The 24,331-nt window shown below is 35.9% G+C and overlaps 1 protein-coding gene across 5 annotated transcripts in view; it reads left to right on the top strand.

Moving 5' to 3' along the window:
• Phf14 (PHD finger protein 14) overlaps positions 1–24,331 on the top strand; it is a 120,488-nt gene that overhangs the window by 20,538 nt on the left and 75,619 nt on the right. For all 5 annotated transcript variants that reach the window (XR_005869686.1, XM_005080957.4, XM_040728479.1 and 2 more), the window contains 7 exons: positions 5,492–5,651; positions 12,324–12,435; positions 13,286–13,423; positions 20,351–20,497; positions 21,959–22,229; positions 22,540–22,646; positions 23,654–23,749. Coding sequence is in view for 4 of the 5 variants with exons in the window: in XM_005080957.4 (XP_005081014.1) it covers positions 5,492–5,651; positions 12,324–12,435; positions 13,286–13,423; positions 20,351–20,497; positions 21,959–22,229; positions 22,540–22,646; positions 23,654–23,749 (1,031 nt within the window). In the remaining variant the exon portion in view is untranslated. The remainder of the gene's footprint in view (positions 1–5,491; positions 5,652–12,323; positions 12,436–13,285; positions 13,424–20,350; positions 20,498–21,958; positions 22,230–22,539; positions 22,647–23,653; positions 23,750–24,331) is intronic.

The following is a 24,331-nucleotide window of genomic DNA, read 5'->3' as shown; positions in this document are numbered from 1 at the left end:
TATAACAAGGCCACACCTCCTAATCCTTCCCAAACAGTTCCACCAACTGGGGACCAAGTATTTAAACATAGGAGCCTGTGGAGGCCATCCTCATTCAAACCACCAGTCTCTTATGTTACCAGTGTCTAATTTGTCATTCTTCTTCTTCAGTCTTTCAAGGTAGGCCTTCCCACAGACATTTACCCACCCTCGGGTGTGTGTGTGTGTGTGTGTGTGTGTGTGTGTGTGTGTGTGTGTGTATGCACGTGCATACACTTGCTTGTTTATTATTGTGACAAACAGAATGTCATTTATCCCAGACTGACTTAGAACTTGCTATGTATCTGAGGATATCCTGAATCTCTAATCCTCCTGCCTCTGCTCTTGAGTGCTGGAATTACAGGGATGTGTTTCTACATCCAATTTATGCTATGCTGCTTATTGAACTGTAGCCCCTTTTCATTGCTAGACAGATGCTCTGTCAGTGAGCTATAAAACCAGTCTTCTTCCTACTGTTCAAAACCATAGGTTATTTCTTAATGGTAAATTCTTTCTTAATAGATTCTTTGTTCAGATGAACATAGAAATCTGTAAGGATACCATATAGTCCTGCTGACATCTTTAAGATTAATTAAAGGTTCTATGTTTTAAGTGAATAGCTTCATTAAAGACAGATGTTCCTTTCTAAGGTAGCTTTGGATTTTAGAAACAACTAAAATGCCTGCCTGAGTCAAGGCAGACAAATTAGATGATCAAGGTAAGTAGCAATGCCATATGAGCTCAAAAGTTGTGTGTAAAAAGCTTCATAATGGAGTTTCACAGTATAAGTTTCAAATACTTTTGAGCATTTACTAATGATTTCTGGTTGTATTAGTTACGCCATGTATTGCTGGGGCAAAACACTTGAAATCAGGAGGCAGAGAATGAGGAGTGCTTGTATCCAACCTATTTTCTCCTTTTTATTCAGTCCAAGTCCCCAGCCCATGGAATGTTACTGCCCGCTTTTAGGGTACCTTTAGGGTAGATCTCTCCAGCTCAGTTAGTTTATATAAGTAGTACAAGGTGATTCCAGACCCTGTAGTTGGTATCCATGTAATCCATATTCTCCAAGTGCACCCCTCCTACTCACAGTTATGTTTTCACGAAGGAAGAAGGAGACAAGAAAGCATTCAGTGCTCCTGGACTAGTGCTTTTAAGTGTTTTTGAGAACTAGCTACTATTTGACTTGTAAAAGGAGGACTGTAGTTTTCCACTTTTGAATAAACCTTCAGGTTGTATAATTAGATAATTGGTACTGTGCTTGAACATCCTAACTGAACAAGCTGAAATGCTGTGCAATCTTTTTTCATTCTGTTTATCTTATTAATACTTATGACTTGTACAAACTAATAATATTCACCGTGGTGTTTCCAGGTATGCAGAAATAATCGTTGATTATGCCCATTTCTTCTGATTTCTGCACTTGGTACCCTTCTCAATTCCTATAAATTCCTCTTCTTTGTTCAGTTCAAGTTCTTTTAAATTTCCACATATGAACATGGTCTTTCTGTGTTTTGCTTATTTCACTGACTATAGTAACTTTCATCTCCATCATATTTAAAAACTTTTGTAAGTGACTTTTTTCTTTATAGTTGAATTATAAAGGTATATCATAATTTATTTTTCTGTTCATTTATTGACAGGTACCTATGCAGATTATGTATTAGCTATTGTGACTAGTGCTATAGTAAACTTGGCATGCAAATAACTCTTTTGATGCTGACATCATATTCTTTGGAATTTAGGGGTAATATTTTGTAACTCTGTAAAGAATGTCATTAGAATTTGATAGGGATTGTATAGAATCTGTAGTTCACTTTGGGTATGGCATGCCATGATTTCTACTGCACAGAATTCATTACTGGTATGTAGAAAAGCTATTGATCTTTGTGTTTTTAGTCTGTTTCATTTTTTAATGAAATTTGTTTATTTGGTCTAGTAGTCATTGTTGATATCAATAGATACTTTTATGTAGACATATATATTTGATATATCACATAAAAACAAGGATAATTTTATTCTGTTTTTCTGTTTGTATAACTTTTCTTTCTTTTTCATGGATAATTGTTCTTCCTACAGATTGTATCACTATGTTGGATAAAAGCAGTGAAATTAGACACTCTCATTTATTCCTGATCATAGAGGAAATAGTTGTAGTTTTCCCCCATTCATTATGCTGTTTGCTGTGGTTTGCTCATACATAGCCTTTATCATATTGAGTTTGACCCCTGTGTAGCTGATTTGTTCAGAGTTTTGTCAGGAAGGGATGTTCATCAATTTTTTGCTATATCTGTTGGAATGGTTTTATGATATTTTTCATTTTTTATTAAGTTGATTGCTGTTTATTTGCATATAATGAATCATACCTGGGATGAAACCAGCTTGATTATGGTGTATGAGTTTTTTTGATATGCTCTTCAAATTGATTTCCTGGTATTTTGTTGAGGATATTTGCATCAGGGTTTAGGTACATTGGGGTACAGTTTTCTTCCCCCATCCTTTTTCTCTCTCTCTTTTTTTTTCATTTCCTTTTCTTTGTGCTGTGATCCTGTCAGGTTTTAGTTTGAAGCTAATTGTGTTTCCATAAAATGGGATAGATGTTCTTCAACAGATAAATAGATAATGAAAATCTCGCACATATATAAAATGGACTATTATTTCATTCTAAAGACAATTGAAGTCACAAAATTAGCAGGAAAATGGATGGACTTAGAATATATAATAGTAAGCAAGATCACCACATTTCAGGGAGAAAAAACCTTACATATTCTCACTCATATGTTGATCATAGTCTATGATATATATCATGTATATGTGTAAACAAATGTAGGTATGTGTATAGTTTGACATTTAGAAAGAAGAATAAGAAAAGGTACTATATTAGATGATGAGGAAGGACAAAATGCAGGTAAAAATGCATAACAGTGGAAGTGTCCCCCATCTCATCCTCTTCTGCTCCCCATCAAAGTCTGTCACATCATTTGGGGCAGGGTCTAGGGTCTCTCCTGTGTGTTTAGGCTAAGAGAGTATCCCTCTATGTGGAATGGGCTCCCAAAGTCCATTCCTCCATTTGGGATGAATGCTGATCCATTACCAGAGGCCCCATAGAGTGCCCAGGCCTCCTAACTGACACCCGCATTCAGGGGGCCTGGTTTGGTCCTATGCTGGTTTCCTACCTGTCAGTCTGGGGACCATGAGCTCCCCCTTGTCCAGGGCAGCTGTTTTTGTAGCTTTCACCAGCCTCGTCTTGACCCTTTTGCTCCATCACTCCTCCCTCTCTACAGCTGGATTCCAGGAGTTCATTAGCTGTGGGTGTCTGCTTCTACTTCCGTCAGCTACTGGATGAAGGCTCTAGAGTGGCATATAAGATAGTATTCAGACTATTATTGGGGAAGGGCATTTAAGATACCCTCTCCACTATTGCTTAGATTGTTAGTTGGTGCCATCCTTGTAGATCTCTCACATTTCCCTAGTGCCAGATTTCTCTTTAAACTTATAATGGCTCCCTCTATTATGGTATCTCTTTTCTTGCTCTCCTCTATTCTTCCCCTGACTCTATCTTCCTCCTCTCTCTCTCATGTCCTCATCCCCTCTCCTCTCTTCCCCTTTCCTATCTCCTAACTCCTAACCCCCATGCTCCCAATTTTCTCAGGAGATCTTGTCCCTTCTCTGGGGACCATGTATGTCTCTCTTAGGGTCCTAGGGTCCTCTATGTTTCCTAACTTCTCTGGAGGTGTGGACTGTAGGCTGCTAATCCTTTGCTCTATATGGCAACTTTTATATTTGTGTTTTCTTCTATTAAATTTGAAGAGATACGATAAACGTTGGTAAATAATGATTATTACCAATAAGATTGCCAACCCATAAAGATTCAGTTTGTGCAAAGCTGTATAGCTAGAAGACAGAAGAGTATGCATTATTTGTCTCTTTTTTAAAATCTAAATTATACTGATTTGGATTATCTATGTCTTTGAAATTCAAGAAAATTCAACATTTTGTATATTTTCCTTAATATGGTTTGTATAGATTTCTTTTATTAAACATGTGTTTGCACTTGAAAATAGCTGACATACACGACATGAGTTTTTGCTTATAAATTTTTGAAATTTAACTTTTTTCCCAGATGAAAGAATAGTTTATTTTTGTGCTCATGTTTTGACTGAAAGTAACACATACTTAAAAATATATCTAGTCATTAATCGGATTGAATTAGAGTTGGTATAAAGTGCCAGAATTTTGGTTTAGAGATCAGTAAATACAAAGAGTATGACAGGAAATATGGGAATGGCAAGTGCAGAACTCTGCAGGTACAGTGTGTGTCAGTTTTCAGGGCAAATGAGGAAGCTCTTCCTCACATGCCCACGGCTGTCCTTTGACTGGAAGAGTTTCAGTGTTCTGGGTTACAGAGGAACATGTTAGAGAATGAAGTTCAGAATCCATTGCCATAGATATTTGTAGGTGGTTTAGAACTCTGCAAATGTTTACTATGTGTAGCGTGTGCTTTTAGAACAGAATTGAAACATGAACTGCTGTGATTTGTCCTGATTTTACTGAATGAAATTAGTAAATTTGATAGCCCCTTGGGGTCATTATTATTTTGTTAATTGTCTACTTTGAATACAGATTTCATCTGGCTTGAAATAGTTTGCTTTAAAGGAACATTATTTTGTAAAGAAAGTAGATTTCTGTCTCTGTACTGTTAGATTTCTTATTGAGAAAATAGATTTATTTTTTATTGTTTTCTTTTATGATGTTTCTTTGAATAGATTTTTTTTTTTTTTTTTTTGGTTTTTCGAGACAGGGTTTCTCTGTAGCTTTGGAGGCTGTCCTGGAACTCACTTGGTAGACTAGGCTGGCTTCGAACTCACAGAGATCCGCCTGCCTCTGCCTCCCGAGTGCTGGGATTAAAGGCGTGCGCCACCAACGCCCGGCTCTTTGAATAGATTTTAGTTATTGCTTTTTTATAGGTATCAGTAACTGAATGAACAAGAAAATTTTAAGTCCTTTAAGTTTATGGGTTTTGTGTGACAGAATCTTACTTACACATAAGCAATGAAGATGGTGGTTGCTAACTGAAATTTAATACTAAACAAATGAGTACATTTTGATCCCTTTGCTGTGTGCTATTTAATCCCTTTAAAACGATTTCTTTGGCACTCTCTTATAAGACTTTTGAGTACATTGAAATGTGCTATTCTAATCCTTTTGAATAACATAGGGCTAACATTTATTTGAAATGGATTATGTAAGCCATAGCTGTAAGGTGAAAAAGTAATTTTGCAAAAAAAGGTTTTACTCATTTGTTATGTCAGTCTTATAAACCACTATTTTTTTATGTCATTCTTATACACCATTGCCTCTTTCAGAATTTTTCTGTATTTTCATTTTCTATTTCTGTTTTGATTTTACAAAAGTGAGTTTAAAAAATAAACCCTATTAAATAATAACTATTGCTTCTCTTTCTTTTTTTTAGGTTGTTATGGAGTTGATGGGGAGAGTGACTCCATTATGAGTTCAGCTTCGGAAAACTCCACTGAGCCTTGGTTTTGTGATGCCTGTAAATGTGGTGTTTCTCCCAGCTGTGAGCTATGTCCTAATCAGGATGGAATTTTCAAGGAGACTGATGCTGGAAGGTTAATGTCCCCATTGTGTTGTATTCATATGCCTGCTTCATACCAGTCCTGCTTTGAAGTGCCCGTTTCTTCCATTTATGACTTTTGAGTCACATACTTTTCTTCCCATCTTCTCGGTATAAAGGAGTGAGTTGGCCAGTAGGCTATAGATCGATGAAGGGAATAAGAAAGATCATCTCTTGAGTACTTGCATATCTTTTTTTCACCCATCATCCCAATTACTTTTAATGATCCTGTGAAGAAGCAGTGATAGTTTCTCAAATTATAAGGAGAGTGCCCAAGACATCATTTATTTATTTATTTTTTATTTTATTAAAAAGATTTTTAGTTTTTTTTTTTTTTTTTTTTTTTTTTACGAGACAGGGTTTCTCTGTATTGTTTTGGAGGCTGTCTGTCCAGCTCAGCCTCGAACTCACAGAGATCCACCTGCCTCTGCCTCCCGAGTGCTGGGATTAAAGGCGTGCGCCACCACCGCCCGGCTAGTTTTTTTTTTTTTTTAAAGATTTATTTATTTATTACATATACAATGTTCTGCCTATGTGCCAGATGAGGACACCAGATTGAATTGTAGATGGTTGTGAGCCACCATATGGTTGCTGGGAATTGAACTCAGGACCCCTAGAAGAGCAGTCAGCGCTCTTAACCTCTGAGCTATCTCTCCAGCCCCCAAGACATCATTTAAATTACACATTAGCTCAGGACTACAGTCTGGTAAATAGAGAAATTTGAACCCATTTCTGTCTCACTTCTGGAATATATCATACAGTTATTAAAAAAGGAAAATTTTAGTACTAAGAATTACTGCCAGGCGTTGGTGGCTCACGCTTTTAATCCCAGTACTCGGGAGGCAGAGACAGGCAGATTTCTGTGAGTTCGAGGCTAGCCTGGTCTACAGAGCGAGTTCCAAGATAGCCTCCAAAACAATAGAGAGAAACCGTGTCAAGAAAAACAAAACAAAACAAAAAGACCAAAAACTTGACCTAAAAGTACTACATGGAAGTTACAAATGAAGAACCCTGGAGGAAATCCTAGGGATGACATGGATTAAGGAATGCCAAAATTAAAGGAATGACCTCCTTTCCGACATTGGGGTTTGGACTTGTTCGTAAGAGCTAGTTGTAGCCTACTGGGTGCCAGAAAACTTTTCTGCTTTATCTGCCAGTCTTCAGATCTTAAAGTATGTGGCTGGTCGCAGTCTGCAGGGGACCGTCAGCTCTGTTTTGAAAACAGCCTGTTTCACATGCTGTGTTTATCGAAAGGGCAGTGAGAAGTGATCTCAAGGTCAGGCCAGTCTTGTGAGGTTAAGGGCTGAGCATGTGGCTGTACTGTAGCAGATGTACTGTTTGTCCTGTTGAGACACTCATCCCTTCTGCTGTCCTCCTTACCATTGAGTTCCAGTGCCCAGCTGTAGGGAGAACAAAATCACATTTGATAAATGACAAGTGCTGAGGGAATTGTGTCTCTCATTGCAAAGAAAATGTTAAGGCTTATCTGTGAAATTGAGAGACAAACATACTGATACTTGGCACAAAGGCCTGTGGTATTTTCATTGTCATGGTCACCGCCACATTTGAACAGTTACCATCATAAAAGTGTTGACATCATTTATGTTGCCTTTTTCCTAGGAGAGTAAGGGTGGTTGACTACAGTGGGAGAGTTACTCCCAGTCTTGTGTGATGCAGAATATTAATTTTAACTTTTGCTTAAGCTCTGGAACATTTGTTTAATGATGCAAGCCTGGGTCAGCAACTAGCTGACAGGAAGTTGTAGGGAGGAGCCAGGTGGAGAAGGGTTTACAAGGAGTGGGGGACCGAGCATGAGGACTTCTTGCAAGACTCGGGAGGTGAGCTAGGTGGGCTGCTTGCGGTTCAGCCTCTCTGGGAAGCGTGATTCCACCTTAGCCTTTGAATCTTGAGTTCTTTAGTTGGACAGAGATTTAAGTAAGGTTTCTTAGTAGCTTTGAAAGAGTCAGTTCCCGAGGGAAAAGCATCTTTGCTGCTGTTGGTAGCAGAGTGTCAGTTGCTGAATAGGATAGCCGTAGATTAAAAGGCAGCCTACATTTAAAAAAAGAAAAACAGTGTGGGTTTTGAAGATTACCTACCTCAGCACTGCCAATAAAAGGGACACTTGTATTTTTATTTTGACAAGGCATTAGAATTTTAGGAATTCACTTTTTTATTATTTGAAAATTAGGTGTAAATGTCTATGACTGTATAGGTATGTGCACATGCACGCAGGTACACCAGAGTCCAGAGGAGGGTTTCAGATTCCTTGGCGCTGGAGTTGTAGGTGTTTGTGAGCTGCCTGTTGAGGGGGTTAGAAACCAAACATGGGTCTTTTGCAAGAGCAGGGTGTGCTTAACTGCTGAGCCATCTCTTTTCACCTAGAATGTTTTAATTAAGAATGCTTAATATCTTAATAATAGCAACAAGAACTGCCAAACATAAATTTTAAATCATTTTTAAACATTGAAAATATAGGACATAGTCTACATACAAATAAAACCTAGACTTGGATGTAACACATTTTATTGTAGTAAAATTAAGAAAAATATTTTTCTCATTTAGTAGCCAGATCCTTGAGAAATACAGCCGCAGCAGATTGCTGAGATAGTGTAGAGTCTTCTGTGGGGTCTTAGGTGACCCTGTGTGCTGAAGATCCAGATTCCTCTTTACCTAAGAAATGAAGTGCTTTGCTATATGGACTAGAACTTGTTCATATTGTATACATGGCATTTTTGGACTATGGCCTAAACATTGATAAATGTGTGCTTTCAAAGCATTTTGCCCTTATTTAGATTCATTTTGTTTGTTTTGTTTTGTTTTTATTCTACTGTGACTTTAGGTGAGTTCCTTAGCCTTGTTATTAAGCCTTAGTTTTAGTAGTACTGTTGAGAAGCTTAACTGACACAACTCATGTGAGACTGTCCTGACATAGTTGGTGGACAATAAATGTCCACTTATTATTCAGTGTCAGTGCTGCTGCTATGAGTACTTTCTTCTGAGCAGCTGCTGCTGTATACCTGCCATTTGGTAATCTTGAATATTGAAACTTGGAGTATAGTCAGTCTTGGTGAACTAAGACCATTTTGAAAAAAGAAGAAAACAAAACAAAAAACCAAAACCGAAAAAAACAAAACAAAACAAAAAACCAAACAACCCAGCTTCCTTTTGAGGAAGGAACTTGTTTTACTTGGTTTTCCTGTTAATTTAAAAGTAGTATTGACAAATTCTTTTTGTACTGTCATACTCTGCAAAGTAATGTGTAATGTTTTCCAAAGGAAGACAAAAGAAAACACATTATGCATTTGGGTTTTTACTAGAAAATACTTACATTAGCTCCTGTGCACATTACGTATATAGTTAGGTGTTAAGAGAAGCTTTTTCCTTGTGAGAAGCCTTCCCCGCCAGCCTGGTTCTAGAGCTGCATCAGTCCTAAATAAACACACAGGAGGCTATATTAATTATGAAGCTGTTGGCCTTGCTTGTTTCTTACTGGCTAGCTCTGACTTAAGTAATTACCCCATAATTGTTAATCTAAGTATTTCTCTTACCGGAGAATAGTTCCAGGCTTCCTACCCCCATGGCATTACATCTTGACTTCCTTGTGTTTCTCCTTCCCAGAGTTCTCCTGGACTCCTAGTCCCGCCTATCTTGGTTCCCTATAGGCTCAATAGTGCTTTATTGACATAAGACTTCCCCAACAGTTAGGTACTCCATGAGCAGTCTGAGAGGTGCAGTTCTGCAATGGACTGTTTCAACACTTGGTTTTTTCATGTCCATATTCCCACAGTGGCCAGGGTAGAAACTTTGGGCATTTATGTATTTTGTAGCGTGTAATGACAGTTTGACTTAAGACTAAGAAAAAGAAAAGGCCTTAAAAATAGGACAAGTCTTTTAGTATTCTTATCTTCATGTGGGATGCAGGGGAAAAGCAAGAGTAGTTTAGGGACAGGCTAAAAAAGAATTTGAAATTGATTCACCACATGGGTTTAACTAGACTTTCTCCTCTACTGATGTGAGCCATAATTCCTACATGGAAAATGATTTAATGTGAGAAAACAGCTGTGGAATTCTTGAAAAAATATTCTAATTTTTATTTCATTTCTTAAACAGAAGATTTTGCTCTGAGTAATCACAGAACTAATTTTGTGAAGTATGAAATGTTTCTATATTCTATCCTTTTTTTCCCCCCCTGCTTCCAGTTTAAACAGAAGCTTATTTAACAAAGCAAAGAAAGGCATATGCCCTAAGGAGAGAATGAGTGGCCATTGTGAAAGGAAGAGCAGCCTCTGTCTTCCTTCTTTGCAGCCTTTGTAGGCTGTCCTCATGCGTATTTGGAATGCAATGAGGCTCTGATCCTTGGTCCTTTTTTCTTTCTCTTCAGTAAGCATTAGGAGTAAGAGAGCATTAGATTTCTTTTCTTTTTTCTTTTTCTTTTTTTTTTTTTTGTGGTTTTTTTTGAGACAGGGTTTCTCTGCGGCTTTGGAGGCTGTCCTGGAACTAGCTCTTGTAGACCAGGCTGGTCTCGAACTCACAGAGATCCGCCTGCCTCTGCCTCCCGAGTGCTGGGATTAAAGTCGTGCGCCACCAACGCCTGGCGAGAGCATTAGATTTCTTAAGCCTCACTGCTTTCTTCTACTAGACTTACTATATTTGAAACCATCAACCCTCTGAAAGCATGCTTTGCACAATGAGAAGAACAATTTGCCACTCATAGGAAACATTCAGAGCTTTTCATTTTTCTTGTAGTGAATGTTCCTTGAGTGAAGAACACTTAAGCACCTCACAAACTTCTCAATCCCACATTATCTATGTAATGATCTGTACCTAGGAGGAACTTACTTAGTCATTGGTTCTGCGATGGAGGAATGGAAGTAACATGCGGTAGACATTTTAAAACTATGTTTTAAATATATGGTAAAGGTACTACACAGAGAAAAGTACTTCAAAATCATTTCATTAGTATAATTTCTATTGGAGATAGGAGGATTTTCAGGATTTGGTTGTTGCCTGCCTATAAGCAATGTATGGATGTAATTGAATGCATTGATAGTTTCCACTCTAGAATGGCAGTATGCCTCTGTCTTTTGGTGGTTTTGTGATACCTGTTTTCTGCTCCTTTTCCAATCAACATCTGTCATCATAGCTCCAAAGCAAAATGGGTGCTAAAGTAACAAGGTTTTCTTTTGATATCCCAATGTAATTACGTAAATTCTAAAATGAACAAAAAAGTGCTCAAAGAACTAAAATCGTCTTAGTGGTGATTTTCAGTGACTTTGATACATATTTTAATAAGGACTCATGCTGGTGTCCTCATATGTGTGACTGGAAAAAATGATATATTTGTGTGCCAGTCACACAGAAATCTTCACTACTTGTGTGACTTATTCTGATGAATGTTAAGAAGGTCAGTACAAAACAAGCAGCCAGATGTTGGGTTTATCAAAGACAAACTTCTGTAGAGAACGGCCACATTTGATACATTAGTAGAGCATGAAGAAACCACACAGATTAAATTGAGAAAGTGGCTGCTCGTCGAGATGCTATCTTATGTTGAACTCTGCACGATGCATTTGGGAGGTTGGGTTAAAATATTTTATCTAGAAAATCTCAGAATCCTGGATTCTTTTTCACAAAGAAATGATGAAAATTTTAAAGATTTATAACTGCCTTCCTCAATACCTCTATAGAATGATTCTTAGTCTTTTAAAACCCAGTACATCACAAAACCAGAACCCTTTAAGCTGCAATAAAGCAAACTTTGTCAATAAATTCACAAAGTTCATAGAGACTTGCCTTCTTCTTTTTATCCTTTTTCTTATATAAGCGATGCATGTCTGCTATTTAAATTTCAGACAGCTAGTCAACATATTGTTTGGCTGCAAGCAAATAGATACATAATAAATTAATAGCTCAGAGCAGTTTAAAGAATTCAGAACCAGCTCATTTTTCTTTTTCAGTGTGCTGAAGCTGACCATTAAAAAAAAAAAGTATTAACAGCTTTGTGCAGAATTTACACAATGTAGTTGTAGGTGGTGTTTGTAAATTTCAGTTCGTAGGTTAAATAGGGAACATGACATCTTTGCATTATTATAACTTTGCTTTGTACCTTCTCCCAGCCACCATCTTTATACCGAGAAGAAAGGTAAACCTTTACCAAAACTGTTTTAAAATATATCCAACAGCTTTAGGGGAAAGGTAGCAATAAAGAACAATGAGCCTAATTACTACATAGTTCTTAAATTAGAATCCTTAATTCTAAAAGTGCTCACAATAATGGATGTGAATCTTTTTCCTTGAATATGAAAGCAATGTTTTATTATCCTTGAATAGCAGTCTTACGCAAATATTTAAGAATAACAGATAAGAGCAAAGTGCAGTGAATTTTAAGCGAAAAGCAATTATGGTTGCTGAAGCTACATTTTGACTAGACTTCTAGAAAAGAGATGCTCGCTGCAGTCATGTTTTCAGTGATGAATCATCTGTTATCAGTTCGTAGGTGTTCTGTAATTTTCAGTTAAGAGTCTGAGATGGAGATTTTTTAAAGAACCATCTGGTCATAGAGTGCTTTCAGTAATATTTTAAGATGCAACGGATTCTATGTTCGTTTTTTTTTTTTTATGAGAGAATTTCAGGAAAGTGTTTGATAACAGGGTTGTGTCTTTTACAGATGGGTCCACATCGTTTGTGCCCTATATGTTCCTGGAGTAGCCTTTGGAGATATTGATAAGTTACGACCAGTAACACTGACAGAAATGAACTATTCTAAATATGGTGCCAAGGTAAGATAAACTCATGCATGATTAACTGTAAGAAAATTTCATTTGTTTCTTTATGTAGCTTTTTAATAATTACGATTGACTACAGAGGTGTTTACTAGCAAGCATACTGCTTGAGGAACTCTTATCATTAAGCCATTTATTAGTATATTAGTAGTTCATTTTGCTTTGCTTTTGTATTTTTGAAATAATATCTCACTTTAGATCTAGTGAGCCTCAAACATGAGGTAGTCAGCCTGCCTCTTCCTCCTTAGTTCAAGGATCAGGTATGTGTCACCATGCTTGAATCGTTTTGATAGTTGTTTTCCCAGAAGGCTAATTTATTGATTCTTCTATATAGTGTAACTTTAGATAAGCTAAGTTGTAAAAAAGTGTATTAGGTGATATTGTTTCTGTTCTCTGGGACCCAGAAAATACCTTGTTACACTCAATTGGATCAAATATATTTTACTTTAATTTAGAAATGCATTTTATTAAACTTAAGAAAAAGAATATAAAAACCACTCTTCAGTTTATTTTGATCACATGTCAGCCCATTACCACTTCAACTTTTTTAATGTAGCAAGAAAAAATTGCCAAATTTCTATATTAATTTTTATATATTAGTATGTGTAAAGTACTTAGAAGACTAAGTGCCTAGCACCCAAATACTCTTATACAATTATCTCTTCTTACTAGTATATCAGTTTAATTTTGGTTGATTAGAACTATATAAAGAATTTTCTTTTTTCATCAGAAGACCTTCTTTGCCTTCAATGTTTTGTATTGATAATATTTAGTGGATGCTTTATGACAGGCTAGTTTTTGCCTCAGAAATACTTTTGCTGTGAGAGTTTTCCTGTTACTTTCTTAGGAGTGTAGCTTTTGTGAAGACCCTCGCTTTGCTAGAACTGGAGTTTGCATTAGCTGTGATGCAGGGATGTGCAGAGCCTATTTTCATGTTACTTGTGCCCAGAAGGAAGGCCTGCTTTCAGAGGCGGCAGCAGAAGAGGTACGTTTATCTACCCCCTAGTTGCTAACCGTGTTCAGAAGACTTATCATACCTGCTATGCCGTTTAGCAATTGTAAAGCTTAAGGGAAACTTCATAATCTATTCTTAAGTCTTTGACCAGACCACAGATTTAAACACTGAATAGTAAATGACTGTGAATTTTTGTCATTAAAATTAGTTACAGCATACTGGAAAGCATATTGAAATTTTTGTAGTGAATTCTGACGGGTAAGACAAATGCAAGGTATCTTAAGGAACTGACATGTGGCATATTTTATACAGGAATATGACATTTTCTTAAGGTAACTTACTCTCTTTGGCTTTAGTTTTAGCTCTCTAGTATTTCTTCCAGACTTACTGACTTTAGATTAAGTAATGTGATTACAAAGTACATTTTTTGGGATTCCTTAAAATTGTTTCTAGGGTCCTGTGCTTCAAATTATTTTCTTTAACAATATAAAGTTAAATAGTATTCCTAAATTCCAAACTTTGGAAGTTTCTAGAGATTGCACACAACAACATAACCTTGCATATGGAAATAGTCTTGAGAATTCTGCTTTTATGTTATGAAGGTAATATTAGAGTTGCAAAAATATAAGCTACAGCCCTTCCTACTAAAATTTCTTGTACAATGCCTTGCTAGTTATCTTGATTAAAAATATATTTGCTTAGTAGGTTTAAGATAAGTTAATTAGTGTTTAAGAGTATTCATAGTTTTAATTCATGTAATAAATTTCTAAAAGGATAACTCATAAATTCTTTGGCATTTATAATAAATTTAAAGAATTTTATGGAATCCTAAGAGCAGGTATAATTAATCAAGCAATTTGTGCAGAGCGATAATTCAGTAAATGTTCACTGCACCTTCGTGATGCTTTATTATGATATGTGAGCTATTTTGTTTATTTAATATGACATTTTATTTTCTTAAAACATGTTCATTATACTTTTAACTAGGAAATTAGTAATCTAATGAAAAGAAAAACACTTGAAGGATGTATTTCATCGTAACTTAAGTAGATCTTAAGTATGATAGTTATTTTGATGTGTGTCTGATTCTGAGGAAATGTGCTTTGAATGAGTGTTGGATGAGCACTGAGCATTTTCACAGCTGCTGGGCAGACGCAGACGTGTAACTGCAGCATCTCGTTGTGTGGATTAGTCATGACTGGTACTGGATGACGGCAGAGGTGCAGAACAGCAATGCTGTAGGACTAAGAGGACTGCATAGGTCACAGGTGAAAATGGGGATTCTGTAAGTTCAGCTCAGGTGTCTACTTCTGGGTAACTGAATTTCATAGTCAGCATGATTGTTTGGGATCCTTTGCATACACAGCACTATACTTGATCCTTTTTGGAGAAGACAAAGACTCTTTAGTTAAGTAGTAAGCAAAAAATGTATAAAACATTGGGATGTATAATGATTTGGAGATTGCTTCTCCCTACCAGAAGGCATGCAGATTAATACAAAACCAAACATAGTCAATAGTTTGCAGTTGCTGTGTCTAAGAACTGAAATAATAAAGTTGACAAACTTGGTCCTAAGGCCTCTTCCTGCCTTGTTTCTTTCTTTTATTCACTGGGTTGATTGCCTGATTGCCTGATGTTGCCTTTCTCAGTGTAGGAGGGTTTTTAAAAAAAATTTATTTGATATTCTTATTAAAGCATATTTCCATAGGTCTCTAGTTTGTTGCTGTGAACACTTAGGAGAATTAGAACTTTTGTGGGTCTTTGCTTTAAGATCTTCCCAAGTATTCCAGCTGATGTGAATTCACTGCACAGCCCAGGCTAGTCTCACATTCATTATCCTCTGTCTCAGCCTCCTCACTGCTGTGACTACAAATATGTGCCATTGCAGCCAGTGAGAACTGGAAATTTGTAAAAGATTCCTTTCAGAGTTTCAAAACTGTGTGAATGGTTAGGATGCCAGTGAGATTTGCTTTTGACAGTATTTATTTTGTTAAAATGGAGGTATTTGTAATGGTTGTACATGTATACATTGGATACATATAAGATCCCTTAACCCCTGAGATTGGGTCTCATTGTGTAGTCCATGGTAGCCTCAGTGATTCTTCTGTTCACATCTCTGAGTGCTAAAAGTATGGGCATGTGTGGCCACTCCCACTTAGCATTTTTTAAATTAAGAAACATTTTAAATTAAAGAAGGTCTATTGTTAAAAAGGAAATCTTGTCTTCTGCTTCAGTTTTATGTTCTCTTTAGCTTTTATTTTCTTGTTTAAACCTGTTTATCAAGTAGGATGTCATACTTTCCAGAGCTATTTTGTGGATAGTAAAAGAAAGCCTGAAAAATAGAATTAAGCACCTTAGTTTCATCCAGTGAAAAGTTTTTATAGCCTTTGTGTAAATTGCTTTTCACATTTGTGAAGATCCATTAGGAGTCTGTATGCTTTTTCATGTACTTGGTAAGCTATTCCAAATTGCAAGACTACTCACATTGTCTTGTTTTAAAGAAAGCATGCATTTTTTAAGATGTTAGAAAAGCACCTACAACACATTAATTTATGTTTCATATTATGTCTTAAACTTATTGTTCAACTAAAGTTATAGAAATTTCTTCTTTGGTTAAAGTATGATTTTGTGAGTGTTAAAACAATGTTATAATATTTAGAAAACAGTTTGTAAAACGGTATAACATAGCTTCTTTTGATTTTTACTTAGTTATTAATTTTTTGAGAATTTCATACATTGTATTCTGATCATATTGCCTCCCTTTTCTTGCAACTCTAGCCCAATACCAATGGTTATATACTCTTTGGTGGGTGTAATCTACTGGAGCACATCCCTGTAAGGAAAACTAACTCTTCTCCCAGTTGCTATCAGTTACTATTACTGCCTCAGCATGGGTTGAGAGTAACTCTTCTGTAGATGCTGGAATTTTGTCTGGCTTAAGCTTGCCAGAGGCATGTGCATTCTGTCACTGTTGGAGTTTCTGAGTATAACTACTCTGTTCTGCCTGGGAAATACATGGACTGACTCTGGTGTTTACAGTCTTTCTGCCCCCCCTTCTGTGTAATGGATCCTGAACTTTCGGAGGAAGGGACGTGCCTCAGGTGTTCAATATAGAACTGAATAAATATTCAGGGTCTTATTCTCTGTTCCTTGGCCAGTTGTGGGGCTCTGTGTTAATCCTTAGCTATTGGAAAAAGAAGCTTCTCTGATGAGGTTGGAAAAGATGTACTAATCTATGGGTCCAAAGGGAAGTCATTAGGAGTAGGTTAATATTATGTCCCTTGAGCAGAGCTAATAGTAGATTGTTCCCTACAGTCTACAACCTATCTAACCATAGATTCTTGGTTAGGTATGCGTTCTGTCTTATGGGGTGGACCTTAAATGCAATTAGATAATGATTGGTTATTCCCTTGGATTCATTCCACAATTGTATCAGAAAGAATATCCTGATGGCCAGTTGTTAGAGCTCAATGGATTCTTTGTTGGATAGGATTCATGATTACTTTTTCCCCCTCTGGTAGGGAGCATAATACTTTATGAAGCTTCTAAGTCAATATCAGCTAGATTTGTCTATGTTCTATGACTTCATGGTCCTTTGCCTTTAACTATAGATAGTCTTACTGTAAGTTTTGGAGGATAACCAATAGCAGTGGCAAGAGCTTTAATATTTGGAAGTCTTTGGACCCTCACTGGCCCAAAGCAGTAACCCATTCCTGACACGGGGCTTTATTTTATAGATTTTCATAAAACCTTTGATACAATGAATTAAAATCATTCCAAGATTACATTTCAAGAGCTCAGGTTAGAATTTTGGCTGCCGAACTGATGCCTCAGCGTTGCTAGAAGAACCAGGATCATTTGCAATCAGTTGTTGCTAGGTTAAATGATTTTGAATGTATTCATAAGGATACACATTGCTAGAGTTTTAGTGACTTTTATGTGATCATGTGAAGCAGTTGGTAATTTGTAGTTCATTTTGAAAATTGTTCTGAATTAACTTTCCGTCAGGCTACTTGGCTTACTGTTTGCTTTCCCCACTTACTCTCTTAGCAGTATTTTCAGAACAGGTCCACTTTTATTAACTTCACAGATGCTCCCTACTCAATCTTACTCTTTTTGTCTGATTTACTGATTCTTACTCCTCTTTTTCTTGTTCTTTCTAAGAGCATAGGCCGGCAGAGGCTTTCTTTGTAGGACTTTATATGAAATTCTTTATAAAATATATATTTGCATTCTGTAAATATTTTAGTCTTTTGTAGGCCTATGGCTCATATGTAATTTGCTATTGTAGTATGAGAACAGCCTTAGACAGTATTTAAAATTAATTTTGTGGCTACATGCCTGCAAAACTTTCCAGAAACAGGCATGGCTATGTTTGGCTCATCGTGTAGTTTGCTACATAAAGGGCATTCCCAGTATATTTAGTATTGATTCTCAGCCAGACTTTGTTAGCCAGTGCTTTATATGCTGACTGGTGATGTGGTTTATCCATTTCCAGTATATTGCATAGTATTCTTTCAGTTTCTAGTTAATTAGAGAAGAAAACATCCTCTACCTTCTTGGTTTTATTCAGAGGCCTGTGACTTAAACCAACAGTAGTTAGATTAACTAGAGAAAAGGCAGTCTGTTTCTTCTATCCTTACTATATTGGAGTCCTCAAAAAGTGAGATGCTCAAAAAAAGCTACCGTTACCAATGTAATGGAAACCAAAAGGAAGACTTGTAGGGAGAACCAAGTTTCTAAGTGAATAAGCAAATTATGAGAACATTTGAAATAATGTTTATATCTTAATTCTGCCCCTTACAACAAGTTATAGGAGCCTCATTTGTACAAATTTCTACCTTTAGAAGGGAAACTCTGACAAGACCTTTTTCTCTTTATTGATCTTTGGTCTTTAAGTTAACTGAGGATTCTAGTGGGTCTCTCCGCTTAATGAAGCTGTACAGTTGCTTATTAAGAGGTCTTATTTATATTATATGCATATAATGAATAACATATTTGCCTGGTTACTTTCTGTATATTTCCTTGTGACATCTGTAGTGTATCCCTACCAATATGTCTCTGACTTTATGACATACACTTTTCTTACTAATCTTTTTCCAGATGTTGTATGCCTCTTAGGTTTTCAGTCATCTAATAGGATACTTAATTACTGTGGCCTAAATATTAAACCAACTTTCAGAAGATATGAAGTCTAAGCAGTTCATCAGTTGATTTAGCCACATAAACTTATTTTTCCTTTTCTTCTACTAATATCTTTTTCTCTTTCCTTTGTTCTTACTTCCATCTTCCCTTCTTTTCTTCCCTGTTTACTCTTTTATGTTTTTGTTGTTGTTTTTAACCTTCTTGCTTTGTGTTCTTAACATGACTGAACTAGCTCTAAGCTTTCTATTCCTATGGTAGCATTTAAAGCAAGCAAGCAAACAAAGCGATTCTCTCACCAGGAATGAAAGTTTCTCGCCCACAGTTAAGTGTGAATAGCTTTGACCATGTTATGTACCAGAATGAAGGCAGTGTTACCATCAAGAAAGCTGGGGAAGTGAAATCTTTCAGTTTTTGTCAATGGAAATAGTACAAAGAACCCAAGGTCAGCAGCTAACACCTTTTGACACAACTAGCCTAAGAAATGCAGTTGACTCCATTCATTATTGTGTCAGACCCATGTGCTTATGCTAAATGGCAAGTGTTTAGTAAGCATTAAGAGTTAAAAATGAAGAGTAGGTAGGTATTGAGAATAAAGAAATTAAAAAGCCAGAATGGAATGTCACCTGTCCCAGTTTTCCGTTGGATGCTTCAGGATAGGCCTTTTCACTTCTCAGACATGATCCCTGGGCCTCAGTTTTAGAGTGCTGAATTTAAGAAATCACAGTAGTACTCATTTATTTTTGATAATTAATAATTATATTAAATGGATCACCTGTTTAAGTTCTAAACACTAATATATCTTTAACTTGCTGTGTAAGTAAAACAGTGCTCTTGATTGAAAAAATGTTTCAGTGTGACTTATAACAGTGTCTGTTTTTAAAAATAGCTCTAAAATGGTTATATACACAGAACCCTAAGGAATTTTTATATATGTCTTATATATCTGACTTGATATATATCTTTTCCCCCTCATTCCATTTTTTTTTACCCTTTAAGGATACAGAGTCATTTCTTAGTTAACTTTTGAAATTAGTAGGTAAGTATTAATTAAGATTAGCTTAGTGCTTGGGAGATGGCTCAATTTTAAAGAGTTTGCCAGAAAAGCATGAGAACTTGAGTTTAAATCTCCAGTACTCTTAAAACAGGTGGGTGTGGTGATACCTGCCTCTAATCCCAACACTGACTGAAAGGAGACAGGAGGCTCCTTGGAGCTTGCTAGCCAGCTAGCCTTGCCGAATTGTTGAAATTTATAACCTAAGAAAAATCTTCTATTAACAACAACAACAAAAAGGCAGAGGAAGCTTCCATACACAAACACATGTGCACATGCATAGAACATACTTTGGATAATTTAATAAGTAAATAACCTCTTTAGGTTAAGTGTGTATAGGATAAACACTTGTTAATTTTGTTTTTTAAAATCGAGATTATATTGTTATTTTGAAATTCACAGCTATTATTTCTTTTAATTGGTGGTGTGTGTATGTGTGTGTGTGTGTGTGTGTGTGTGTGTGTTACGTGTTACGTGTTACTAAATATGTAAATACAACCTGCTCTCCTCAGTCAGGATAAGCTTATTTTTATGTGTATAATTTCAGGGCTGAGTAATTGGTATTTGGTAACCAGTTTTGGGGACCTTCTCCTGCTCTCAGCATTTCTTAATTGAGGCTTACTTCCTCCGTTTTTTAACAAACCATCAGGAGATGTGCCAAAAAAGAAGTATCACTATTTGATTGGGTGATGGTTTGTTCTTAAAATGATCCATTGGAGTAAAACTTTCTTACTTTTTCTTCCTTTTTTTTTTTTCTTTAGGACATAGCAGATCCATTTTTTGCTTATTGTAAGCAACATGCAGATAGGTTAGACAGAAAATGGAAAAGAAAAAACTACTTGGCTCTACAATCCTATTGTAAAATGTCTCTTCAAGAGAGAGAAAAACAGCTGTCCCCTGAAGCACAGGTATGAGAATCACACCAAAACTTACTGTTTTCTTTTCAGATCTCATGTATGTTTTCTGTTGTCATGTGATTGACATAAACATCTAACTTATAAAATATAATTTAAAATTTTACTTAATTAAATAGTGGTTTGTGATTAAACATGAGTACAGTTTGTTTCTTAAAATATTGTACTTGTTCATCATGTCTATGGGGTAGTTAAATTTGTAAAGTATTATTTCCATGTTGAAAAATTTGGTTGAAGAAATTATGCAGAGAGAGGGTCTAAATTATAGATCTCCTTTCAGAGCTCAGGGAATCCTGCAAAAGAGGAGGCAAAAATATTGTAAGATCAGAGAGGATGGAGGGTACCAGAAGAGCTGGGCCTTTTAAATCACCTAAACAAGGCATACATGAGCTCAGAGAGACTGAAGTAGCAAGCACAGGGTCTGCATGTATCTACAACATGTCCTTTGCACCTATAGTATAGCTTTTAGCTCAATATTTTATGGGATTCCTGACCATAAGAATGAGTGAGTCTCTGACTCTTTTGTCTACTCTTGGGACTCTTTTATTCTCCTGCTGGGTTGTCATGTCCAACTTTGATATGAAAGTTTTGCTTCATCTTATTATATTTTATTTTGATGTGTTTGGTTGTTATCTCTTAGTTATCTCTGTTCTTTCTAGTGAGAGGTAAAAAGTGAGTCATTCTGGAAGGGAGAGGAGGTGGGAAGAAACTGGGAAGAGTGAAGGAAGGGGAAACTGTAATCAGGATAAAAGAATCTATTTTCAATAAAAGAAAAACTATTTCTTTTTAAAAAAAGACAGGCTTCTAAAGAATAATAATAAAATGTAATGGAATAAAGATAAAGCAAAAGCTAACACACTGCAAAACAAACAGAAGGAAAAGAACCCAAAAGAAGGTATAAGAGACAGACCACATACAGAAATCTTATAGAAACTTAATTAGAAGTCACACTATGTATGTGTATATATATATATATAAATAAAATTGAAATGAAAAAACAGTAAAAAAACTTTAAAAAAGGAAATGGTCTGACTTGATATTATAAGACAAGGAACCTCTAAAGATGTCTTTGAGTCCATTTTCTGTTGGCCATCTACTGCTGGGCATGCAACCTACCCTTAAGAGTAGTTTGTTTCCCTAGTGACACTCCCTTGGAGGAAACTCAGTTTGCAGTTGCAAGTGGTTATCAGTGGGAGATTGTTTCAGGATTAGGGATGGGGGCACATGTCCACTTCAACTTTAGCTCTAGAACTCCATCTGAGGGCAGCCATTATGAGATGTGGATCCATTTATTATAACTTCAGAATTACATGGTACATCTTCAAGACCACTGATAAATCTGGTTTGCCTTAATTGTAAGATTTTTAGTATTATTACCTTCTCTAAGCATAAATGTAAACGTTGTGAGGACTATATTCCATTTTTTTCTTTCAAACTTTCTGCATTTCTTTACAGGCAAGGATCAATGCCCGACTACAGCAATATCGTGCCAAGGCAGAGCTGGCTCGATCTACCAGACCGCAAGCCTGGGTTCCAAGGGAAAAGTTGCCCAGGCCACTAACAAGTAGTGCTTCGGCCATTCGTAAACTGATGCGCAAAGCAGAACTAATGGGGATCAGTACAGATATCTTTCCAGTGGACAATTCAGATACTAGTTCTAGTGTGGATGGAAGGAGGAAACATAAGCAGCCAGCTCTCACTGCAGATTTTGTGAATTACTATTTTGGTCAGTATAGAAACTGATATATGCACAGTCTACCTGAGAATAATTTACTAATGACAGAATTCAATACACTATTAATGCTTTAGAAAATCATTCCTGTGTTGTATGTCAGAGGCATGTTTATTTTCCTAAGTTGTAGTCTTTTGTAAATTCTAGGCTCATGTTTTGTTTTGCTTTGAATATACTTAAAATTGTTTGAACAATGTCGATTTATTCAAATGACCATCTTATATGGCTTGCTTGATTCTTTGTGTATGTTTTATATTAGCTTTTACTTTCTACTGAAGTAAAATTGGATATTTGATTTGAATAGAGAGAAATATGCGCATGATTCAAATTCAGGAAAATATGGCTGAACAAAAGAATATAAAGGATAAATTAGAGAATGAGCAAGAAAAGCTTCATGTAGAATATAATAAGGTACGTTGGCTGCAAATACACAGTATTTAGTAGATTGAATTTATAGTTCTTTTGTGATATTATTGCATTTCTATGTTTCAGTTTGAAATTCTGTAGCTCTTAGGCTCTTTTCAAACTCCATCATCGTTTTCATTACCATCACTCTTTTACTGAGCACTTTCTTAGGCCACGCTCAATTCTGATCTCTTTACACATAGTAAGTCATTTAGTTCTCTCCTGTCTTTACTGTAAGTTATGATTACTGCTCCTGTTCTTAGGGGTTAGGACTGAGGTCTGAAGAGTTAACATAATTTGTACCTGGCCACATAGTTAGCAAGTCTTGGAGTTGGTGTTTGAAACTTAACACAGCCACCCTCAATCCTTAATCTTAACCCTACACTGCATTATAGATCTTCTTTTTTTTAAACTGGAAAACCCAGTCTTTCTTAAATTAAATGGTATTTTTGATATAAATATTTTCCAATTTAAAATTTTAATTTATCTTTCTGTCTAATACATAAAGCAAGATATTGCTGAATTGTTAGGTTCTACGTAGCATGAATATTTAAACTTGTATCTAACTATTCTTCCAAAAACATTTAAAGAGTTGAAATTAGTAGGAAGTAACATCTAATAATCCCCAAAGATTATGGGGAATAAATAAAGCAAGAAGATCTGGAAATTTTTGGTAGTTATTATGATCTTAGCCAAATGAACTTCTGTGATTCTTAGTTTTCTCATGAGAAGAGTTATGGAAATGTGATGTGATAAAGACAGAGCAAAATATATGTCATGTTATGTGCCATACTGTAATGAAATATATAAAACTACCATTGTTACTCAAAACACTAGAATAAAAGAAAATATTTACCTTCTCCTCAGCATGTTCACCATGCTAAATGATAACAATATATCTTTGTCTTTTAGTAGTAATCTGACTTGAATATATTACAATATATGGAAAACAAATAGATATTTACTTATATTTATACATATAAGCTTACTAATTTGACTTACTCTTTTTGTAGCTCTGTGAATCTTTAGAAGAACTGCAAAATCTGAATGGGAAACTTCGGAGTGAAGGGCAAGGAATATGGGCCTTACTTGGCCGAATTACAGGGCAGGTTAGTTTCTTTTCCCTTGCTTTCTTCAATTCTTGCTCTCCATGTAATTTATCAAAGTACTTATTTCTCATACAACAGCCACTTTGCTAACTAAATAATTCTATTCGATCAGAGTCTAATCCCCTGGTGTAATTATTTCTTTCTGAAATACTTCCAGACTACTTGCAGCCACTGCCTCCTGAGAACCTGTAGCTTAATTCCATTCTTTCTTCAGCTATCTTGTTGGCATCTTTTTCATTTGCCCAAATTGATTGGCCTGTCATTTCTGATGAGCTAAGATATGAAGCATGAGTTCTTCTAGTATATTCTTTATTCAGTGGTTTTAGACTCTGCCACAATATTTTATTTTCCATTCTTATGTCCTACTCATTTCTTTTGGTTTATTTGTATTTAAAATTAAAAATTCAAACTAGAGCTTTTGATTTTCATGTTAATTTGGTTTTTCAGCTGCACAAGAGATGCAGTTTTTGAAACTTAGATGTTAAGGTATTCTGTTTTGCATACACTGGTAACTACCGATTGTAGTTATAGCACAAGCAAAACAAAGACTGTTTATCCTTGAGCAATTGTAGCCTGTTGGTG

This window comes from Mesocricetus auratus, unplaced genomic scaffold, assembly GCF_017639785.1.
Source record: "Mesocricetus auratus isolate SY011 unplaced genomic scaffold, BCM_Maur_2.0 Super-Scaffold_100019, whole genome shotgun sequence".
Classification (NCBI taxonomy): domain Eukaryota; kingdom Metazoa; phylum Chordata; class Mammalia; order Rodentia; family Cricetidae; genus Mesocricetus; species Mesocricetus auratus.
This window is presented reverse-complemented; position numbering and strand designations above follow the sequence as displayed.